This window comes from Piliocolobus tephrosceles, chromosome 10 (assembly GCF_002776525.5).
Source record: "Piliocolobus tephrosceles isolate RC106 chromosome 10, ASM277652v3, whole genome shotgun sequence".
Lineage (NCBI taxonomy): Eukaryota > Metazoa > Chordata > Mammalia > Primates > Cercopithecidae > Piliocolobus > Piliocolobus tephrosceles.
In genome coordinates, this window is record NC_045443.1 from 73,427,096 (window position 1) to 73,446,986 (window position 19,891).

At 37.0% G+C, this 19,891-nt stretch overlaps 1 protein-coding gene across 6 annotated transcripts in view; it reads right to left on the reverse strand.

Moving 5' to 3' along the window:
• Positions 1 to 8,750: 8,750 nt before the first annotated feature.
• NAP1L1 (nucleosome assembly protein 1 like 1) overlaps positions 8,751 to 19,891 on the reverse strand; it is a 38,981-nt gene continuing 27,840 nt past the window's right edge. For 2 of the 6 annotated variants that reach the window (XM_023216896.3, XM_023217131.3), the window contains 10 exons: positions 18,589 to 18,717; positions 17,594 to 17,665; positions 16,336 to 16,475; positions 15,767 to 15,912; positions 15,653 to 15,672; positions 13,047 to 13,169; positions 12,296 to 12,325; positions 11,745 to 11,795; positions 10,942 to 11,013; positions 8,752 to 10,270 (listed from right to left, as the gene is read on the reverse strand). In XM_023216896.3, coding sequence (XP_023072664.1) covers positions 10,978 to 11,013; positions 11,745 to 11,795; positions 12,296 to 12,325; positions 13,047 to 13,169; positions 15,653 to 15,672; positions 15,767 to 15,912; positions 16,336 to 16,475; positions 17,594 to 17,665; positions 18,589 to 18,717 — 747 coding nt within the window. In that variant the 3' untranslated portion in view covers positions 8,752 to 10,270; positions 10,942 to 10,977. Of the gene's footprint in view, positions 11,014 to 11,744; positions 11,796 to 12,295; positions 12,326 to 13,046; positions 13,170 to 15,652; positions 15,673 to 15,766; positions 15,913 to 16,335; positions 16,476 to 17,593; positions 17,666 to 18,588; positions 18,718 to 19,891 lie in introns of all 6 variants that reach the window. The other 4 variants (XM_023216834.3, XM_031936352.1, XM_023216968.3 and 1 more) reach the window with 3 other exon arrangements.

The following is a 19,891-nucleotide window of genomic DNA, read 5'->3' on the forward strand; positions in this document are numbered from 1 at the left end:
CTGTACAGATGCTCAAACTAAAAACCCTAAATCAGTACTGCCCTTACATCAGGCCAGGAAAGGCCCTTACCAAGGCCCTGAGCTTTAGGATTGAGCGCTTTAGAGTCAAAATGACATGTCATCTAGAGGGCATACTCATTCTGCACTACACTCTAGGTACTCAGGACCCCAAATACCCTGCCCAGAATAGCCCCGGCTGTTCCAGGAAATGCATTACATCTTCATTGCATGCACTGATGTGTTAGGGGGATGGGATGGTTTGAATATACTTGTTATGGCATCCAAGTAAATATGCAGGAGGCCCCTTGCCATACAGTTCAGAGCCGGGGTGGGAAGAAAAGGAAGGTGGGACATGGGCTGAGGGTCAGCTCTGTCCCCAAGTTATGTTCTGGCATAAATACAAACCTGGCTTCCCAGTTCTAATGAAAGTTTGTCAAGACATGCACATTGGGCATATTTTCATTAAACAGAACTTTCAAATATTTAAACATATGGTATCTCCATTGTACTCTTGCCCCAGGCCTTCAAGGGCATAGAAGCATGCCTGCCTTCTGATTTTTTTCTCTCCCAATATTCAATCTACACATTTAGTCAGGAAATACCATTGGTTACGCCTTCAACTACATCTGGATTCTGTCCACTTCCTTAATTACCACCCTGATCCAAATCACCATCATATCCCCCCGCTGGATTACTACAATGGCCTCCTAACTTGTCTCCCTGATTCTATCCTTATTATCTATTTTCAGCATAGCACCCAGGGTCATCACTTTCTTCAAGTCTTGGCTCAACAGGCCTATCCTGATCACTCTCAAATGGTAGCCGCCCAATTCCCCTTAATTTTTCCCATAGCATATATTCTAACATGCTACCCAATAATTTATTGTACCTATTGCTTATTTCTGTTCCCCTTCCTACTAGAATAGTATGCAAGCTATTCAAGAGGGCAAGGACCATTATTTCTGATGTGTCCCAATCACCTAGAAAAAGTACTGATACAAAGTAGATGCTCAACATAGGTAGAAATCTTGACTTGAGTCAGAAGTCCATACCCATCATTAAAAGAATATCAATTTTTTCAAATGCTTCTGACAGATTTTTCATGACGCATCCTAAAATTTGAAATGTAAGGACTCAAAATGTGCCCTACAAATATATCTCTGCTATAATTTTTAAATGGATAACTACATGCTAGGCCTGTCTGAATCTTAAATGCTTTCATAGTCCAGACATCATCTAAAATAAATCCCACAAACCTTTTCCCAAGCAACATACAATTTAATAGTGAGAGTTGTTTATATAAACTAGCATCCTACTGTTTTCTAGTAAGTATTTAGAAGCACGAGAAACACAGTAATGGAACTGAGTTGATAAGTTTCTTACTTGGCAGTTACATAGTCAAACACTTGATTAAAAGTCCATTAATCAATACTAGCTTAAAGACATGTAACAGAACTTGGAAAGTTATTAAGTGTTTAATTCATAATGATTACAAAATTCTGATATGTAAACTAATTTGCAATATACAGTAAAAACTCCTGACAATGATCATTATTAAAGATTTGGATAGTCCAAAAGTCAAACATCTTCCAAAAAATAGTTAAAACCCAGTAAATTATGAACATGTCACATTGCCCTCATCAGTGTATAAAAGGTAACCAAGGCTGGGCATGGTGGCTCACGCCTGCAATCCCAGCACTTTGGGAGGCTGAGGCAGGCAGACTGCCTGAGGTCAGGAGTTCGAGACAAGTCTGGCCAACATAGTGAAACCCCGTCTCTACTAAAAATGCAAAAAAATGCGCCTGTAATCCCAGCTACTCGGGAGGCTGATGCAGGGGAATTGCTTAAAACAGGGAGGTGAAGGTTACAGTGAGCCGAGATCGTGCCACTGCACTCCAGTCTGGGCAACAGAGCAAGACTCTGTCTCAAACTAAATCATCAAATAGTCCCACATTCAGAGTGCAGTTTAGACTTCTTGGCCTTATTTAATCTTTGAAGTTCTATTCAGAAGAAATATTCTAGATTCTGGTTTCCAAAAGTCCTTGAGTTGAAAAGGCTAAACATGAAACTATCCAGACTTCTTAAGTGGGTGTCCAGAGCTGCCTTCCTTTTCAGCTCACTAGTTGATGAACGGATGCCTCCTAGTGATCAATCTGTGTAACAGCTTAAAGTGCTTTATAAGAGTTCTTAGTGCTGTTTTTTTTTTTTTTTTTAACCGTAGTACAACCTACTTGTGGATCCAAGCACCGTCCATCAGCTGTCTCCATACTTTCTGTTCTGCCAGCAGCCTGATTCAGTTCTCATTTCTCATCTAAGCTTTTGGGTGGCCCAACCACCTGATCCATACTCTCATACACACGGTCTTCAGTTTTACTCCTAAAATATGAGAGAAAACTTCTATTCACCTCCCATTGTATATAACATTCCAATTCTTTACCCTTGCATGGCAAGTCCTCCACAGAATGGGTCCTGCTTGCTTAATTTTGACTCTCTTTCAGCTCAACCTTGCGTGAGTGCCATGCATATATCTACTTGTCCTCACTGCCTCCAATTTACTTTCCCAAATCCTCTGTAACCTTTCGTTCTTCAAAGCCCAATTCAAATCCTACCTCTTAGATTTCCTCTGGCTAATTCCTTTCTAATCACTTCAAACTCTGATGCGTAGTTACCAGATTTTCACATCTATTCTTTTTTTTTGAGATGCAGTCTCGCTCTGTCGCCCAGGCTGGAGTGCAGTGGTATCATCTTGGCTCACTGCCTCCCGGGTTCACGCCATTCTCCGGCCTCAGCCTCCCGAGTAGCTAGGACTACAGGCGCCCACCACTACACCCAGCTAATTTTTTGTATTTTTACAAAAATTACAAAACAGGGTTTCACCATGTTAGCCAGGATGGTCTTGATCTCCAAACCTTGTGATCCACCCGCCTCGGCCTCCCAAAGCACGTCTACTTCCCTAAGTATCTAAGATCCTGGATGAGTGTTTTCACCATTGTACCTAACGGAGAGCTGATTGACAGCACTTATGAGGGGAAATGACTAATGTTTTGTCTGGAAATGTATTGTTACTATTCAAAACGGGCAAGCAGGCTATCTTATTGATTATTAACAAGTAACCAGGGAGTCTGATGATTTGTAAACTTATGGTAATTAATTAGCTTTGAAATGACAGACAAAAATATGGAACTGGATGAAGTGGAACAGAGAGGAAGGTAATCCAATGAAGGAGGCTGAGAGACACAGTATTTCATTGTCACAAAATTGCAATCACTCAAAAGTGTTGATATTCTGGCTCTGGGTCTTTGGGGTGACAACATACCCCAGTAACTAACAGTGGAAGCATTGCTCTGGCTGAACAGCAATCCTCTGTCCCCTCTTAAGAGCCCAAGAACACCTATCACCTTTCCTAAGTCTGTTTCTACTCTGAAACCAGGTAAATGCACCCGTTGTTTGCAACTCAAATATCTAATTGACAGTCACTTGGGCAAATACCTCCACTTAAGGAACTAGATTCCAAGGATATTTCCCTCTTTTGCTGTCATTTTTCCATTGCCACAGAACACACAGCCTGAGGTCATAGGCTGTTCAATTTGATCACTATTATCTCTGTAAGAAAAAAAAATATATCCAGTAATGGGCAAATACCTTTCTTAGGTGATAGAGGACATATAGCAGTGTGTAGACAATTCTCCCAAAAAATATGAGAATAAAGAAAAAAGGTGGTAGTGGTGTTACCTTAGAAGAGGAACTCAGGCTTCAGAGAGGGTAGGTTTCATTACAGACAACGTAACCCAAGAGTAAAAGCGATAAAAGAATTCTGTGGGGTAGCCAGACTCAGAAAGGTGGAATAACACTTTTAAAAACGATAAAACCCAGGAAACGTTTATGGCAAGCTTGTACGTTGCCACTAAACCTACCAGAAAAAGCAAATCCCATTAGAAACCCCCATCACAATTTATAACTATCTGATTTAAGTAAATCACTGTTGAGTAACAATGAGCACCCCTTAAACAGGTCAGAAACCAGAAAAAACATCATGGTTTTTATTTCTAATGAGATTTCATTTACTATTAAGGCATTGTCTCAACCTCATTTGTGCATGCATGGTTCTGAGAAAGGTTATCATGCAAAATGAAATAAAAAGCCTTGGGCAAAGTAGGACTCCAATCGTAATTAATCCTTTTGGGCTGTATTTAAAGAAAATTACTTTTCTCAGCCCTGTTCACTTATTTCTGAAATGCAGTCATTTGCCTTATGCTTCAGGATATCCTTGATCAAATAATCCTTCTCTAAATCAACTTATTTCAACATATGTGGCCAATGTGGCTGTCATCCTAACCTCTCCTGGCATTCACACCCAGCTCTCCTTTATTTACTACCCTACTTTTGGCACTGTGAGCATAAACCATAGGTTCTTCTTTTTACAGGAGAGGTTGGATGCCAGTAGCCTTTAGCCTCCTTCAGCCCATCTTGTACCTTGAACCTGGACAAGACATATAGAGCCCCAGCAGTCACTTGATAATAAACCAACTTGCAACAAAAATAATGAAAGTCAGTCTGAGAACCATGAAGCTCCCATATCGTCCCAGAGTCTATGTCTAAGCCTAAGAGAAAAACCTATATAAGCCACATTGTATTGGGGCTGTGTTATACAACATTATAATAAATACAAACTCTTCAGGGCAGGGGAGAGAAAAAGGAAAAAATATCTGAATGTTGTTTAAATGTAGATTAACTCGGGTCTCTAAAATATTTCATATTCTGAAAGCTCTAGCCTAAAGAACATGCTTATTTAACCACTAGTTGTGTGACAGAAATATCTACAAGGCAGTGCAAAGTGTAGGCCCATCCAAATGCTGGCTCCAACACAAATCAACTGTGTCCTTGTTAAAGTTACTTAACTTCTATCCTTACGCATAAAAAGGGAATATCCTCAATTAAGTATGATTAAGGCATTATTTTTATTATCTTAATGTTAAATGAACATTTAGTTCTCCCAAAATTGCTGATTAATACTGTCAACTGAAATCTCACTAGTTTAAAACTATACATGGATTAGCAATGAACTTTTTTTCTTGAAACCTCTCAATCTAGTTACATTACACCCAACTTTTGTAAACAAATGTGTACTTAATGGTCACCTTATACATACCTTGAGGTTCCTTTACCAATCAAGCTTGACATTTTTGTCTGAGTGAGTTCACTATGTATTTATCTGGAAATCTCAATTGTCCAATTATAATTCAAGTAAAAGATTCCAAAATGATGGGGAAAAGTTTATGGTTTTTTCCCTAAAGGAGGCATACAATATGTAATTACTACAATATGTAATAAGTTTTGGAGGTTGTTTTGTTATGCAGTAATTGCAACTATTGATATGCCTTCCCCTGAACAGCTGACTCTTGAATATCAAACTTGAACTAAGAGGGTCCACTTACACACAGGTTTACTTGTCTCTAGCACACCTCAGACAGCAAGACACCCCCCCTCAGCTACTCATGAAGGCAATGAGGATTGAGACCTTTATAATCCAGTTCCACCTGAGAGTAAAATACACACACACACACACACACACAGATTCTGTTGCCCAGGCTGGAGTGCTGTGGCACCATCTCAGTTCACTGCAACCTCCACCTCCCAAGTTCAGTAAATTCTTGTGCCTCAGCCTCCCAAGTATCTCGGACTACAGGCGCGCACCACCACCACGTACAGCTAAGTTTTGTATTTTTAGTAGAGACAGGGTTTTGTCATGTTGGTCAGGCTGGTCTCGAACTCCTAACCTCAAGTGACTGGCACGCCTCAGACTCCCTAAGTGTTGGGATTACAGGCATGAGCCACCGCACCTGGCCATGATAACATATTTTCGATTCCTTAACATTTTCTCTAGCTAACTTTTTACAGTATATAATACACATAACATACAAAGTGTGTGTTAAATGTCTTATTGGTAAGGTTTCCACAGTAGGCTATCAATCAAGTTTTTGGGGAAACAGTTTATATATAGATTCAATTGAGGGAAGCTGGGGCCCTTCGTCCCTGCATTATTAAAGGGCCAACTGTATACACAATTCAGCTTTGTTTCATTGGTTTTCTCAATCTGCACGAATGTAACAACTACAAAATACCTTAGGAGACTGAACTACTGAGAACCAATCATTTGACTTGCTACACAGTCCCATACGGGATTATGGTTGGTACATCGAATAGGTCTAGATAAATCCTAACAGACCTATACATACAAAACTTTACTGTACACTTACCATGTTCCAAACCCAGTGCTGGAAATTAGGAAACTCATTAATGAGCAAGTATTTCTAGAGTACATTTTGAACTGGTATAGAACAGTTCAGACTTACAGAACCAGAGTAGGTACAAGTGAAAAGGAAATTCTATGCTGAACTAGTAAAACACATGCACAAAAAAGTTCAGTGGCAGAAGTAAAAGAAAAGGTAGTCAAGCAGAGCTGAAACAGTATAAATGCAGGTTAAATACACTGGGCTGTTGATCTCCAAGTTGCTGTCGAACTTCTGGCACTCACATGTTTATCACACATTCCCAGTTCCTTCTTTTCAGCTTTAAGTTTAAAACATGTTAAGAAACTGGCTGGGCATGGTGGCTCACGCTTATAATCCCAGCACTTTGAGAGGCTGAGGTGGGAAGATAACAGGAGGTCAGGAGTTCGAGACTAGCCTGGCCAAAGTGGTGAAACCCCATCTCTACTAAAAATACAAAAATCAGCTGGGCTCAGTGGCGCATGCCTGTAATCCCAACTACTTGAGAGGCTGAGGCATGAGAATCACTTGAACCCGGGAGGCAGCGGCTGCAGTGAGCCGAGATCATGCCACTGCACTGCAGCCTGGGCAACAGAGTGAGACTCTATCTCAAAAATAAAAATAAATAAAACATGTAAGAAACTAAAAAGCAATGCTTTTATTTTATGCACTATTTTATCCTGAGTTTCAAAATAATGAAACTCAATTTGTTCTAGGATCCACAAAACTTAAAATGCCCAATTTCCCATAAAAAATTAAACAACCAGACTGACTTATTTCCCGCCAGCAATCTATTATTTCTAAATACTCCATTTATTCTTTTATTCAGACTGTTGAGGATGACGTGGTCAGGCCTCAATATACCCACTGTAAGTCAAAAATATCATAAGTCAAAGATGCGTTTAATATAAAGTTAAAGTCTTAAGTCAAACCATTATAAGTCAGGGACTATCTGTACTAAGATTTTAGTGAATAGCTTAATTTTTGTAAATTGGAAAACCTGACAATATGAGGTCAAAAGGAAGAAACACAAGATACAAAGCATACTGTATTTTTGAAAATGTAATACATCAATCAAAATTTCTTATGAATAAACACTTATCCTTGAGTAAAACAATTTCATATACCAACAAGGATGTTTCCATTTATGTAAAGTCATGTAAGCGATCCTCAATCAGTCCAAGAACTTTTTTATACAGGTTATATTTTAATATCTGGAGTTTTAATCCAGCATACAAAAATCAGCAGTATACATCTATTAAGTTAATTGCAGTATTATTTCACCATCACCATTTACATTTACGTTTCAGGTATCAGAGACTTAGTGCTTTAAGTAGCAAATTACCTAAATTATGAACACTATTTCCAAAAACAAAATTGAGCTCGTAATTACCAAGTGTATATGTACAGTGCAGAAGATTAAAAAAAAAACTGAATTAGCATATATTTCTCTTTTCTAAAGCTCCTATGAAGAACTTACGCTCTTCTGCACTATCAATGTATTCTGTACATTTAAAATAACATTTGTTTTGATTTAAAGTCAAAAAAATAAAGGCTTAAATTTTTTTAAGACTAACCCATGAAAAAGGACGCAAATTTTAAACCAATCCCTGAAACCAAAGCATTCAACTATTTGAATATTAGTTCAATGTTTCTACATAGCACGATAAGATTTTCACAGTTACTCAAAGTTTTGTCTTTATTTTTAATAATGGGAATGGCCTACAATTACAATAAACAGTTAATTCAGTTATCTTAGGGGCCTTACCATATCATTAACCTATTCACACAACAAAAATATTTCTATGAAAGTTAATATATCCTTTCATGTTTAAGTGTGCTAAAACAGAAATAGAGGTAGAATCCCATTTTTCTTAAGTACCACTCTATTAGCCAATTCCACACAATTAAAGTATTTTTGCAACCTAAAATAGTGATGCTAATACTGTTTCAGTAAGCTAGATTTACTAATTTAAGAATCCTAAGAAATTACATGTGTGGCTTTCAGACATCCATGTTAAACTATCAACTAATCAATTTGTGGAATATGTGGAACACTTACCATATTTCAGTGACCATAAAGCAAACAACGCTAAAATTTTTTCTAATCAGTGTTCTTTATAAGTGACTATATGATACTTCACCATTTCTAACAGGAAAAAAAATGAGACTTACTTGGCAGTCTGCATGGGCTGCTGGAAACTACAGAGTGTAAAGACAAATCTTCAAGTGTCTCAAAAATGTTTGTAGATAACTCAGAATAGTAACTCAGAATATAATCTATCGGGAACTATGGAATTCCATTTTAGTCTTCAAATAATAAACTCCACTTAGCAGGGATTGTGAGATTGCTCTTAAAATTATGGATTTACAGAACATAGTGGCCTCAGCAGAAAATAGCTCACTCTAGACATCACTACTCTCCACTCTTCAAAAAAAAAAGTATATATATTCATTAAAAAACACCCAAAATATCACCAGTACATTTTATAAAATTAAATCCAAATTTTATTAAGGATTTCAAGTTACATACTTCAAATTTCTAGAATGGAATGGAATCATTTTGGAACTGGAAAAATGGCATAAACACTAACATCCCTTAAGAAAATTCTTCTGCAAACCACATCCCCATTATGTAACAAGACTAGGTATTATCTACACCTTCACTTTGGCAATAGCTATTTCCTAAAGAATGAAAAAGATGATTTTGCTACTTCAGTTCATTAAAAATGGGATTCTATCTTTAAAGTTCAGAAAAAGCTGCATTTCGATGAGCTACAGTTAAAAAAAAAAAAAAAAAGCACATAGTGTCTAATCAAAGCAAAGGAAATCATTTTGAAAATAAAGAGAAAAAAGCTATCACAATTGGTTAAGGATTTCCAGTAGTAAGTTAAAATCTCAGGAGAGGAATGGATAGCACTACAAACAATGTGTTCACATTCCAAGACCTTAACACTAACATCTCAAAAAGGAAGTTTTCACTAATTCTAAAAATGAATTCAATGTAATTTTATTAAGAGCAGGAAATCTAGACCTTCCTCTAATGACAATCCAATAATCCACCCTCGCTGTCATCAAAAGTTCAACCCCCGAATTAACAGTAATTAGCCTGAGGTATTATAAATGTGGCTCTACAGTCTGAAATTTAATGGCATCTTTTGTCAAAAATAGTCTTATTTCCACTTTTTAAGTCTCATGACAATACTATAGTGCTATCCCTGTAGTATTTACTACAATACAGTCATCAAAAATATCTGAAAAAAAATCTTGGACCTTGTGAAATAGTGCATCCATCCACTTCTACAAAAATAGGAGCCACGCAAAGATCTAAAAGAGTGCTGACTGCCCAGATCCAGAACAGATGTACTTAACCTTTGTTTTCCAGTTTAGTTATCAAAGCGTGGTGTGAACAAAATGCTGAGTGTCACACTGGCATTACAAATAGGCCCAAAATTTTGAGCTTTTAACAAGATTGAGAAACATTATATGAGATTTAACTCAATATGCCTTAACACATCCATGAGGTAGTTAGGTAAACAGTACTACCCATTTTAATACACAGTAAACAGAAGCATGGGTTTAAGTGACATATTCATACTTTAAGCAGTAAGAATTAGAAGAAACCACAGAAGCTTGGGGCCTTCTCTCTAGCTCTAACCCAAAGAAAATGAATTAAAAAAAAAAAAAAAAAGCATCAAAAATCACTTAAGATTTTCTTTTTTCCACACTTGCTTATTAGTATAGTATCTCATGCCAAAGCTGGTACCCTTTTCTTCAACAATGTGGTAAAAACTGAGTATAACCCTTAATTCAAGGAAGGTCTCTGCTTCTACCTGAATTGGTACAAAATTAAGACATTATCTTGTAAAAACTAAAATTGTATTTGAAATTTTTATTTTAGGCTGCAAAAACAGAAACAAGCAAACAAACAACAAATAACTTGAAAATAGGCTTGTCAAATGATGTAAATTCATCCTTTCCAGGGAAGCAGAAGGTAGACCCTACCACAAAGAAAAGATGCTTAGTTAATGGAGGTTAAATTTAAAAGTACAGGTAAATTCAGGCTAACTTCTGAAAATCCCGTTTTATTCACCTTACTGTGGTACCAGTAACTACACTGAGTCAGGTTACTTTACAGTTAACTATGTCACCTAAAACACAATAATCCACTAACAATCTAATACAGTTATTGGGTGTGGTCATACTGGAAATTCTTAACCATATCGTTGTCTTGCCAATTTTTTTTTTAACAATACATTATCTTAGTATAAGTCACTGCATTTCTGTAACAAAGTAATGAAAGGCACAGCTAATCCAAGCGGACTTAACCCTATTCAACAACCAGCTGAAAAAAATACTTTGGTTCTTCAAGGAAAAAAATCACAAAAAAAAAAAGGTATTTCCTTTAACAGTTGTCAATTTTCATAGCTGTACTCCAAGAGCTACATAAAAATATTCCAGAAGAACCAAATTATGTAGCAATGAATGAACATGCGTGACAGAATTTGTGCATTCAACATATCTGGCAGAAAAACTAGCTAAAATGCTAGGTAGAACAAATTGGTCTTTAAAATATCAGTTTCCTGTCCTTTAAAAAAAAATTACCTAGTCTACCAAGAAAATACAAAAACATAAGGCTGTAAGTAAATAAGAGTTGTGTTTAGGCTATTACAGTGCAGGTTATCCTCAAGGCCACATACATCCTGCTTCACTGCTGCTTGCACTCTGCTGGGTTTTGATCCTTCTGTTAAAGGAAAACAAGAAGTCAATCTATCTTCTTCTACCTGCTTCAGTGAATTTCTCAATAGTAATTACTGCCTTAATTATAACAGTAGCTCACTGTTGTCAAAAGAAATGGTATAGGACAATGATGGTAAATTATTTTATTAGCAAGTCACTGAAATGCTAAAATCAAGCTCAAACTTTACACTGTAGAATTAACTCCATAAAATGACACACACTAAACCATAATCTTAAAAAATAAAGTTACCAAGCAATTTATGTTAGTTATATTACCAATCAGCTTTGCTTTTGCTAATCCTAATATAACAAATTTTAAGGAATAATAGACTAGGACTCTCAGGGACTGAGTAAGAGTAGTTGGAAGGATCTAACAAACTGCACTGCTCCCCAGTTCCCGAACACTCCTACCACCAGATCTTTTAAAACCTTTGTTTATTTTCTAATGCTTAAGAACTGTTATAATTTATCCCATTAAAATAGAATCCTAGGGATCACTGTACCTGAAACTATAAAAAGTACAAAGTCCAAACAAAAAACAACGTTTCTTAGAAAAAGGTCCACTGAAATTATGTGTACTGTTCAAAATGCCAGTGGGACTGAAAAAAGAAAGTTATCCAGTCAATAGGCTTTACTTATTAAAGAATTTAACGGACAGAAACTTGATATTCAGATACACCAACTCTTACTTTAGCTGTCTTAAATTTAATAGAAAGCAGCACCAATTTTGCTCACCTTTGGGTCATAGTCTGGATCATTTTCCTCATCTCCTTCTTCTTCCCCTTCCTATATTAAAGTTCAAAATGCATCCATGAAGTATGTACATAGTAGGTAAATTGGCTCATAATGTAGGGAAAATTTAATACAAGTTACTCTACGGGTCAACAGATTTTCATGATTACAGAGTTTGACGATAATACAATTTAATCTGAAAGCTTCTAATATGAAAAATTTCCCAACACGAGACATCCAGACAGCTTTTATTGAAAATAGTTACTGCAGCCAACGTTGGAAAAGTTTACTGCAGCTTTTGACTTCTTCAAAGAGCTGATAACCCTGCAGCAGAACAAAATTATTTGAAATAAAAAAATGTTGCTGAGTTTTGCAATTTATTTATTGAAACCTTATACATACATTGTTTGGCTGTAGAATTCTAAAATCATGTTTTCCAAAATGTTTTTATCCCAAATCACAGAATGATTATACCAAAGGAATACATAAGTCATTCAATTTGCTTCTCAATGTGTTAACCACAGAGAATTATTTGCTCATTTGGTAAACATTACCTCATCCGCTTCTTCACCTTCTTCATCATACTGAAAAGGAAAAACAGCATAAGTGTTGAGTGAATGTAACACACATTTCAGAGTAGCATTAGTAACATTCATCACTGTAAAACTAGTATCTTAAAAGAGAAAACCTACTTTCCTATCAAGGGGCTGATTATAAATTAACATATAGTGACTGCAATAATCACTCAGCTCACTGCCAATTTATAATAAAGAACAGAGTACAATCATGTGGATAAAATGGGTGATCAGACAAGTATTACTGTAAATATTACTCACCCACACTTAAGTGTGGAATGCACTGTACGAAAAGGACCTAAAGCCTACTCTAACAATTGCCGTTTAGCAATAAACATATCCAAAACATCTATATGCAGCCTAATCTTAACCTAATCATCACTCAATACTACCTTGAATAGAAATTCTATGCCTCCCAGTAAATGTTTTCTTGTGCACTAAGAAAAGTCCTAGTTCCGTGAAGTCAAGGCAAGGGCATAATAGATCTATAGCACTAACCAAACATAAAAAAGTTTCACAAACTCAGAACAATCTCATTAGCATAGAATTAAAAGCTAAATGAATCCAAAAATCCTAAGGAGACATACTTAAAACCCAGAAAAGCTATATACAGAACATCAGTAATTAGCCTAACTTTGAATTATATACCCTATATAATTCCCACTATACCCACTATATACCCACTATACCCTCACCCAATTATTTCTTTGCAGGATTCAAATTCACTTACATCATCATCATCATCTTCAATAGCTTCTCCAGTAAAATATAACACTGATCTCGGGATTATACGCTCACGTAAAAAGTGACCAATTTCGAAGTCTGCAGCAAGGATAGCTTCAGCATCATCATCCTATTTTTAAAGGAAAATAAAAGCAGAAAATTTAGGAATAACTGTGTTACTTAACGTGGCAATGTAAGACTCTTAAAGGCTGGGTGTTATGGCTCACACCAGTAGTCCCAACACTTCAGGAGGCCAAAGTAGGAGGATCACTTGAGCCCAGAAGTTCGAGAGCAGCCTAGGCAACATAGTGAGACCCCCACGTCTCTACAAAAAATAAACAATTAGCTGGGCAGGGTGGCACATGCCTGTAGTCTCAGCTACTTGAGAGGCTGAGGTGGGAGGATTGCTGGAGCCCAGCAGCTTGAGGCCGAAATGAGCTGTGATCGCACCACTATACTCTAGCCTGGGCAACCGGAAAAAAAAAAAAAAAAAAAAACTTCTTCAGTTTAAATTACATGACGAAGGGAGGAAATGCTCAACTTTACTTTTTACTTTCCATGATTTTTCTCACACCATGTTAACAAATGATTTGTCATTTTTAAATTTCCTTAATAACTTTTCCAAGTTTTTAACAAAAAGAAAATAAGCTAGCAGGCCAGTATGCATACTAAGAAATTGTGAAGAATAAAAATTAGAACTGTTTACTTAGTTTTTGCTGGTTTAAACAGAAACACATAAAAGCAATTGTTACATATGTCTGCAATTTTCCTTTGTCCCTAGCACTTTGCTTTTTCAGAGACAGGGTCTCGCTATGTTGCCCAGGCTGGTCTCAAGTGATCTTTCCACCTCCGCCACCGGAGCCACTGGGACCACAGGTGCCTGAAGCTGTACCTGGCTTAGGACTTCTATTTAATGGCAAAGCACAGGGTAAAAGTGGGTCTGACATTATTTACAATTAAAATAATTCCACTTTGGCAGGGCGTGGTGGCTAGCACCTGTAATCCTAGCACTTTGGGAGGCCAAGGCAGGCGGATTACCTGAGGTCAGGAGTTCAAGACCAGCCTGGCCAACACAGTGAAACCCCATCTCTACTAAAAATACAAAAAATTAGCAGGTTCAGTGGTGTGCGCCTGTAATCCCAGCTACTCGGGAGGCTGAGACAGGAGAACTGCCTTAACCCAGGAGACAGAGGTTCCGATGAGTGGAGATTACGCCACTGCACTCCAGTCTGGACGACAGAGCAATATTTCATCTCAATAATAATAATGATAATAATAATAAAATAAATAATCCCACTTTAAGTTCTATGATACTAAACAATGAGCATGCCCTCTGTGAATTCCATGAATGTTTGAGTCAACAACATAATCTAATAAATAAAAAAGTCCAAAAAGGGGGTGGGGAGGAATTCAAACCACAGGTGGAGGTTTTCTATCCATAACTAGACTGTTTTGTCATCATCAATATTTAGTAACAAAAAAAAAAATAGAACTTGAACACAAACTCCAACACATCCACTGACACGAAAATAGTGTGATGCTCTATCTTACTACTTAAAGTAGTTTTTCTCACCTGAAATTCAACACTGCTTTATGTTCTCTTTTTTTGTCCTGTAAGCCAAGCCAGAAATACTTACTTTTGCCTTTTACAGATTTGTTCTAAGCCTTAGCCAAGAGTATTCCAATTCCAAAGTATTCAGTTAAGGTTAATTTCTAATTCCATATACGGACAAACTATTTAAACCATCTCAGTTAATTTAAATTCAAAACCATGCTCAGAAGAAAACCAAATTCAAAACATACCTGCCATACCTTGCGTGTATAGACTTTCTTTAAGGTTGTTCCTCAGTTCAGGCTATATGGCAGGAACATTTCATGGTTCTCTGCCATATGCCATATATATGAACATACATAGTCACAATATGAAATCATATTTACATTGGGGTAACAAATTCAGGAATGCATTCTAACCATAATGTAGTTAGGAATATAACAGTATAAATGACTTAATACATTCTGGTTTTACTAAGGAAGACAATAGTTTTGAAAAGTTAAATCTCGGCCGGGCGCGGTGACTCAAGCCGGTAGTCCCAGCACTTTGGGCGGCCGAGACAGGCAGATGATGAGGTCAGGAGATTGAGACCATCTTGGCTAACAGGGTGAAACCCCGTCTCTACTAAAAAATACAAAAAACTAGCCGGGCGAGGTGGCGGGCACCTGTAGTCCCAGCTACTCGGGAGGCTGAGGCAGGAGAATGGTGTAAACCCGGGAGGCGGAGCTTGCAATGAGCTGAGATCCAGCCACTGCACTCCAGCCTGGGCGACAGAGCAAGACTACGTCTCAAAAAGAAAAAAAAAAAAAGAAAAGTTAAATCTCTCACAGCTTTGTAAGTTTCAAAAGAAAAGAAAACCTTAAGCTTTTTATCTCAGTGTTTCTCAGTAGAGGCACTGATATCATTCTGAATGGAATTATTTTTCAGATCCAAAATGTCTGCCCCATGCATTGTAAGCCTCAGAACTCAATGTAACAATCATCCCACTCTCCACTTGAAATTCGGTGCTTTAATTTCAAATATAGTTAACAATTCAATAAATAAATAACAATTCAACTTACCAGATCTCCACTCTCAGGAACTGCAAAATTGAGAAAAGAAATTACAATGAATAAGAAGCTAAACAATGCTTATTATAAAATAACCACTAATACTCAAGCTAAAACATTATTTACCTTCAGGAGGGGCAAAAAAATTAAAGAAAGAGTCATTGGAAACTGTTTTAGTCACAGTACGAACTGTCCCACGTCCCTTGTGTTTCTGCTTCTTCTTAATGGTTTTCAAAGTGACATTCTTTCCTTTTTTCCAATCTATCTGGCACCTTGCAAAACAAAGAAGAAAAATCTATTACAACTGACAATCTTTCAACTGCTGAACTTTTAGAAGTAAATGTTCTATTTAGATTTCAAATTTTAGAAGGGTGAATTGCTTCAAATGTTTTCTATAGCAGTATAAAGGGAAAAATTTTATTTCTAATCAAATATTTAAAATAAACATATTTACAACTAGCATAAACACATAGTATAATTTAAAGAAGCATTCCTTTGCAGAAATATATGTGAGACAGTCATGGGCCCAAGGAGAATTACAGGAAAATTGATAAGAACTTTTCAGAAAACATATTACCAAAATGTTCAGAGACAGACTATGTGCATATATCAAACTGAAAATAACCGAGTATACAAATCAAGTATAACAAAAACAGAAAAAAAACATTTTGTTAAGGTAGTAAAATTAAACTCACCCTGTACAACCCATAATTTCTGGTCCATCAAAAGAAAAGGGATCAGAATCATCTGGTTCTGACCTCATCCTATATGTCTTTGTCAGCACTTCATTTGTAAAATATTCATTGGGTTCAAAGTGAAATTCTAAGACAAAACTCTGCGGAGAGGAAGCATAAAAATCAGTTAAATACCTACCTCATACGCTTCAACACTTTAGTAAATACAGCTTAATCGGTGTTTTTTTATAAACATATATAATATTCTAAATGGTAATTTTTTTTCTACTCTGAAATACAATCTTTTTCTTTTTGAGACCGAGTCTTGCATTGTTGCCCAGGCGGGAGTGACGTGGAACAATTTCAGCTCACTGCAACCTGTGCCTTCTAGATTAAAGTAATTCTTGTGCCCCATCCTCCCAATTATCTGGGATTACAGGTATGTGCCACCACACCCAGTTAATTTTTATATTTTTAGTACAGACAGGGTTTCACCAGGTTGGACAGGCTGGTCTTGAACTCCTGACCTCAAGTGATCCACCCGCCTCGGCCTCCCAAAGTGCTGGGATTACAGGCGTGAGCCACCGCGCCCAGCCCTGAAATATTTAAGAATGTAACAGACTGTCAGATAAGCCCCAAATTATGCTAAAATCAAAAAAATTATGTTAAAATCAAAATGAGGTACAAATTAAACAGAATAAAGCTTAGTTTCAATTTACAACTACTAAATAATTAACATGTTTACACAACAGGCTACGCACACCTGAATAAAGTGACCATGTTGTCTCCCTTACTCCCCAACTACCGGAGGAATCAGGCTTTTAAATAGCATACTAAACGTGAACTTGACACAGAAAAAGCCCAACCTTAAGCATCTACAGCCTATATTCTTAGTAGTTTTGCCCATAGTTGACATTAATACTGGTGGTTTGGTGGACAGGTTGTTCGCTGATCTTTTCTTATTAAGGGGTGGGTGTCCTCTAACATCAGTTTCATGTAATTCCCAAGTTCATTAATGCAGAAAAAGTACTTATTCACGTACCCTTGGCATTATTTTTATCCACTTATCCAAGAACAAGGATCGTCTGTGTTTCAAACACAGTTTATGTTCAGAAAGAGGAAAAGGAATAAATACTGCCTCACAATTAGCAGCATCCAAATATTTATTCACTACAACCAAGAGCACCAACCTTACCCTTGAATGTTATCTTTTTAAAAGTTTCTATTTATCTACCTGTAAGCATGTTACAAAATTATAAATATTTCAAAGTTCTCTTACCATAGGCTGGCCAGCATCTGAGAACTTCACTTTAATATCTTTCAAGTGTTTCAGAATAGGTTCATCATGTTCCTTCAAATTAAAAAATAATAATAAAAATGAGTAACATGGCATTTGAGGATTGTGTTCTATTACTACACAGACACTAGCTGACTGAGACATAATATATTTTAAAGTAGTTTTGTACAGCAATTACAAACCTTCAGACTTACTCTCCAGGTTATGGCTTATACTAAAGCTAATTTATACTGTAGTTCTACTGCCACTGGTAGAGAAAGTGTCCAAATAGACAACTAAATCATTATATAGGCTGAAAAATTAAAAATCAAGTCTAAATAAGGCATATCTGCTTCAAAAATGTTTCCTGATTGTCCCCTTCCTCCTGGTCGTTCCTTTTCCACTTTGCTAAAGTAGAATTGTGCTAAGTAGTAATTATGTGGAAATCATTTCTTTTTCTCCATGTAACTTCCAACGATAAGACAGGGCAACATGTACTACTACAATGTAGACGGTAGGGGTAGGGGCTCACTCAAGAAATGCTTGAAGCAAAGTTTCCCAAAGGTGACAACTATTATGGTTTGCCAGAGAATGTAACCACTGTGAATGAGTTTAACATCTTTATAGCATTCTTTTAAAATGCAAATTTCTCCTGGAAGAGTTAAGGGAATTGTATAATTACAGCTGTAAGAATAACTTTCCCATCATACTTCCATACTAAGTATGTAAAGACAGAAGGCACAGGGTAATGAGAAAACACCAGTCGACAATGAGCAATTATCAATGGGACCATTTCATTATCTCATTTTTTAAAATAAACTGTAATTTATTTGATTACATTAATAAAAGCTATAATTTCCCTTCTACAGATATTAACTGTTTAAAAAGTAAGCAATCATTCTAGAAAGATCAACACTGAAGAGAACAGTCATCACAGCCATTTAAACTTCAAAAGTTTACCCTTCAAAGTAAACTGGTACGTTTATGAATAAAATTACCTGAACCATATCACTGAGCAAGTCAACGTTCTTAAAAACAGTTAACCAAAATTCAGGAATTCCTTTGGGGTCTTCTTTTTCTTCATCCTTTTTCTCATCTTCGATCTTGGCCTTTTCTTTCAATTCCTCCTTGGTAAGTGACAGCAAACATTATGTAATACATAGATTAGACCTCTTGATAAAGTAACAAAGGTATAAAAACCAAAACGCACAGTCACCAGATATTACCTTCAAAGTTCTAGTCTATCTGTGTAAACACTGCCATTGTCCATAACAAACCTTAATTAATCCCATCAAAATTACTGCTACCACACCCCTCCAAAGAGAGCCACTAAAGTGACCAAGATCTGTAGGAAAAACCATTTTAGTTTAATAAAAAAAAAAAATTTTTTAAAAACTAATTAAAAATGAAGACTTAAGCATAGTAAATAAGAAAAGCAACAGAAATACTAACTTGGTCCAACGCCTCACCCCATGGTGTTATTAATCAACACATTATATTCTCTTTACCAAACAACATAAAATAGCAACGCTAGAGAGTTGGATCACTTAACACAGCACTGAATGTATGTCACAGCTCTGCCATTATTGATTGTGGGCAGGTCACTTAGAAGCCTCCATGTCTTCACTTGAAAATGGCAACAATCCTCAGCCTATCATGAAGTTCAAAAAAAAAGTATATAATGAATCTACAAACTAAAAACTGTTAGCCGGGCATGGTGGCTCACACCTGTAATCCCAGAACTCTGGGAGGCTGAGGTGTGTGGATCACTTAACATTCGGAGTTGGAGACCAGTCTGGCCAACATGGCCAAACCCCACCTCTACCAAAAGTACAAAAAATTAGTCAGGCATGGTGGTGCATGCCTGTCATCCAGTTACTGTGAGGAGGAGGCAGGAGAATTGCTTGAACCCAGGAGGTGAAGGTTACAATGAGCCGAGACTGCACTCCAGCCTGGGCAACAGAGTGAGACTCAAAAAAACTATAAAAATAGGCTGGGCACAGTGGCTCAATGGTTCACGCCCATAATCCCAACAGTTTGGGAGGCTGAGGTGCAAAGTTGCTTGAAGCCAGGAGTCCAAAACCAGCCTGGGCGAGAAGACTCTGCCTCTACAAAAAAATGTAGAGATTAAGCTGGGCATGGTAGCTTCAGATAGTCCTAGCAACTTGGAAGGCTGAGGTGGGAGAATAGCTTGGGCCCAGAAGTGAGCTGCAGAGAGCCAAGATCATGCCAGTGCACTCCAGCCTGGGCAACACAGCAAGTCCCTGTCTCTTAAACAAAAAAAAAAAAACTATAAAATGT